General features: G+C 42.5%; 1 protein-coding gene and 1 long non-coding RNA gene across 3 annotated transcripts in view; one reads left to right on the top strand and one right to left on the bottom strand.

The window, feature by feature from the left end:
• The window catches only part of LOC139024499 (uncharacterized), a 240,855-nt gene that overhangs the window by 36,607 nt on the left and 201,123 nt on the right, over positions 1–3,125 (top strand). The window lies entirely within an intron of this gene.
• The window catches only part of ppm1db (protein phosphatase, Mg2+/Mn2+ dependent, 1Db), a 26,380-nt gene that overhangs the window by 7,346 nt on the left and 15,909 nt on the right, over positions 1–3,125 (bottom strand). For both annotated transcript variants that reach the window (XM_023983005.3, XM_023983006.2), the window contains exon 3: positions 2,349–2,473. In XM_023983005.3, the coding sequence (XP_023838773.1) occupies positions 2,349–2,473 (125 nt within the window). The remainder of the gene's footprint in view (positions 1–2,348; positions 2,474–3,125) is intronic.

The following is a 3,125-nucleotide window of genomic DNA, read 5'->3' as shown; positions in this document are numbered from 1 at the left end:
GTTATATTCTTCAAGAATCAATGGAGATTATGTTTGCACATTTTGGGGATTATTCAGAGAAATTWTCAGGAATATATGTGCAAATATGTGCAAATAAATATTAATACCATTTAAATGTATCTGTTTTTTGCATTGGATATATTTACCATTTCATATGGAGACAGAAACAGAAACCTTTTACCTTATCATAAGTAGACATAATTACACATTATTAAATCGTTCCAATAGAAATTTTCAAAAACTATTCAGTTACGAATTGATTAAATGAGTTGACTCTTCACATGGGATGATTTCACTGAACAACAAAAAAAGGGAATATTGAATAATCCCCAATGATCCACCACATCTCCCAAAAACGTCTTCAACATTCATCTGTAAAATGATAGTCTAGAAACTAAAGCTTTGATTGTCTTCCTCTCAGGCTTCCATGTCTTCTTCCTGGACCTCAATGTTCACCTCTTGAACATCAGACTGAGGCCTCATCTTCACTGTCACTTTCCAACCTTGTTGAGGATGGCTCGTTGTCAGGCTCAAAAAGCCCCATATTTGCCCGGATGGCCACTCATTTTTCAACCCTTGTATTGGTCAGCCTGTTGCGTGCTTTGGTGTGTGTGTTCCCAAACAAAGACCAGCAGCGCTCTGAGGCGGCTGATGTTAGTGGGATTTGGAGGATGATGGAGGCAACAGGGGAAASAGCCTCAGATCCACAAAGTCCCTTCCACCAGGTGGCTGATGAGATATGTTGGCAYGACTGCCATATTGCATCTCCATCCCAAAGCCCTTACTTGGAAGTGTACTTCCTCAGAAGTACACTTACACTGGAGTGATATATGTGCAGATGAGGATGTGCAAGTAGAAATACTGGTGTGCAAAAGAGCAGAAAAACAAATATGGGGATGAGGTAGGTAGTTGGTTGGATGGGCTATTTATAGATGGTCTGTGTACAGCTGCAGCGATCGGTAAGCTAGTCAGATAGCTGATGCTTTAAGTCATAAATATCAATAATAAGTGGTATCGGTATCGCCGTAGACTACACCACTGCTGTCATCCTTACCTCCAAGCGTTTATTGGAGTTGGATAATCTTTGGATGCCGACAGCAGTCGCACCATTGGAAGACATAGCTTGGACTGTAGCCTACAGAAACCTATTCCTGCTCTTTTCCCACAATCCATCAAACACAGTTGGTGTGTCATCATAGTGGTCTCTGATTGGTGGTCATCATTTGGTGTGTCATTATAGTGGTCTCTGATTGGTGGTCATCATTTGGTGTGTCATCATAGTGGTCTCTGATTGGTGGTCAGACTCACTCAGGTGGAACAAACTTAAACTTGTGCCTTTTTTCAACGCTGATTTGAATGTCATTGAGAAATCAAAGAAGTGTCAAAGATTTTTTTTTTTTGCAAACATCTTTTCTGAATTTAAAAGTAATCATCGAAGTAATCTAGTTTTTCAAAAGTATCTGTAACCTGATAATTTTTTTTTGCTGGCGACGTTACGGATTACAGTTACCGGTTTTTATATAATCCCTTACATGTAATCCGTTACTCCTCAACCCTGGAACCAAAACATACACATCCTCAGCTCAACAAACACAAACTCGAGAACGAATCGATTGSGGAGCTGCAGTTCACCAACGATATTGTGCCTAAATCACCCTCATGGAAATCAACCACTGCATTCGGTCAAGAGTCGTTCACAATCTGGCCACAACTAGACCTCGTTTCAAATGTATCAAGAAATAATCTTATTTGGATGCCTAGAAATCAACAAATGTAGGTCTAGGTTGTTTAAAGCACACGTTTACAAGTCTCGGTCACAAATGACAGCTCCAATAAGCCCCCTACGGTGAACGAGGCTTATAGAATCATAACTCTTTCGAGTTTTCARTTCATCACTCGCCGGTAGCTGGTCCTGCATGCTCTGGGMATTACGGACTCAAATTAAAAGAAAATGTGTCTAAATAATATTTATTTTGACTGAACGAGTCAAACAGAAAACCGTGTCAGTAAAAAGAGCAGAACTGCCCCCATCACTAAGTGGCTTTAGCCCGGGCAAGTCCAGGGAGGTTGCCTAGCAACACCTGCCTCTGARTGAGGCAACTTCTGTTTAGTGCAGCTAATGTCCATGACTTGGTGAATGTGTTCGGACCGAACAGCCAGTGCAACAGCTCCAACGGCTTTGAAAATAATAAAAGGTTTCAGGTAATAGGGAGAAACATTAACGAAATAATCCATAAAAATTATAAAAACTATTTCCATAAAAATGGAAATGAACCTCTGTGGAGCTTTAAGACCACAACAACGTACCTAGAGCTCTGGCCACAGCCAGGAANACCACAACAACGTACCTAGAGCTCTGGCCACAGCCAGGAAAGGGATCTGGTCGATGACGGTGCTCCTCCGGACGGGCCCGTTATGAGTCAGTCTGGGTCTCTTCCACACCACCCGGTTCACACCAGACTTCTTTATCACACTGGAGATAGGAGGGAGAGAGACAGACAGGACAGTTATCTCACTGGAGACAGGAGGCAGACAGGAGAGTTATCACACTGGAGACAGGAGGGAGAGACAGACAGGACAGTTCTCACTGGAGACAGGAGGCAGACAGGAGAGTTATCACACTGGAGATAGGAGGGAGAGAGACAGACAGGACAGTTATCACACTGGAGACAGGAGGGAGAGACAGACAGGACAGTTATCTCACTGGAGACAGGAGGGAGAGACAGACAGGACAGTTATCTCACTGGAGATGGGAGGGAGAGAGACAGACAGAGTTATCTAACTGGAGACAGGAAGCAGAGAGACAGACAGGAGAGTTATCTAATTGGAGATAGGAGGGAGAGAGACAGACAGGTGAGTTAACATAGACAGTAAGGTAGTGATGAAGAAGTAGTTATGATTTAGCCAGTCAGTGTCACAAAAGGCATTACCTTTATAGTGCACTACTTGTGACCAGGCTCTAGATAAGGAATAGGGAGCTACTTTATAGTGTACTACTTGTGACCAGGCTCTACATAAGGAATAGGGAGTAGGGTTACTTTTGTGTATACTTTGACTAGGCTCTACTAAGGTAAGGGAGCTACTTTTATAGTGTAAGATATTGTGACCGAAGGCTTAATAGGATC

The sequence above is a fragment of the Salvelinus sp. IW2-2015 genome, linkage group LG4p, assembly GCF_002910315.2.
Source record: "Salvelinus sp. IW2-2015 linkage group LG4p, ASM291031v2, whole genome shotgun sequence".
Lineage (NCBI taxonomy): Eukaryota > Metazoa > Chordata > Actinopteri > Salmoniformes > Salmonidae > Salvelinus > Salvelinus sp. IW2-2015.
The sequence above is the reverse complement of the archived record's forward strand: the minus strand, read 5'-3'. Positions and strand labels throughout refer to the sequence as shown.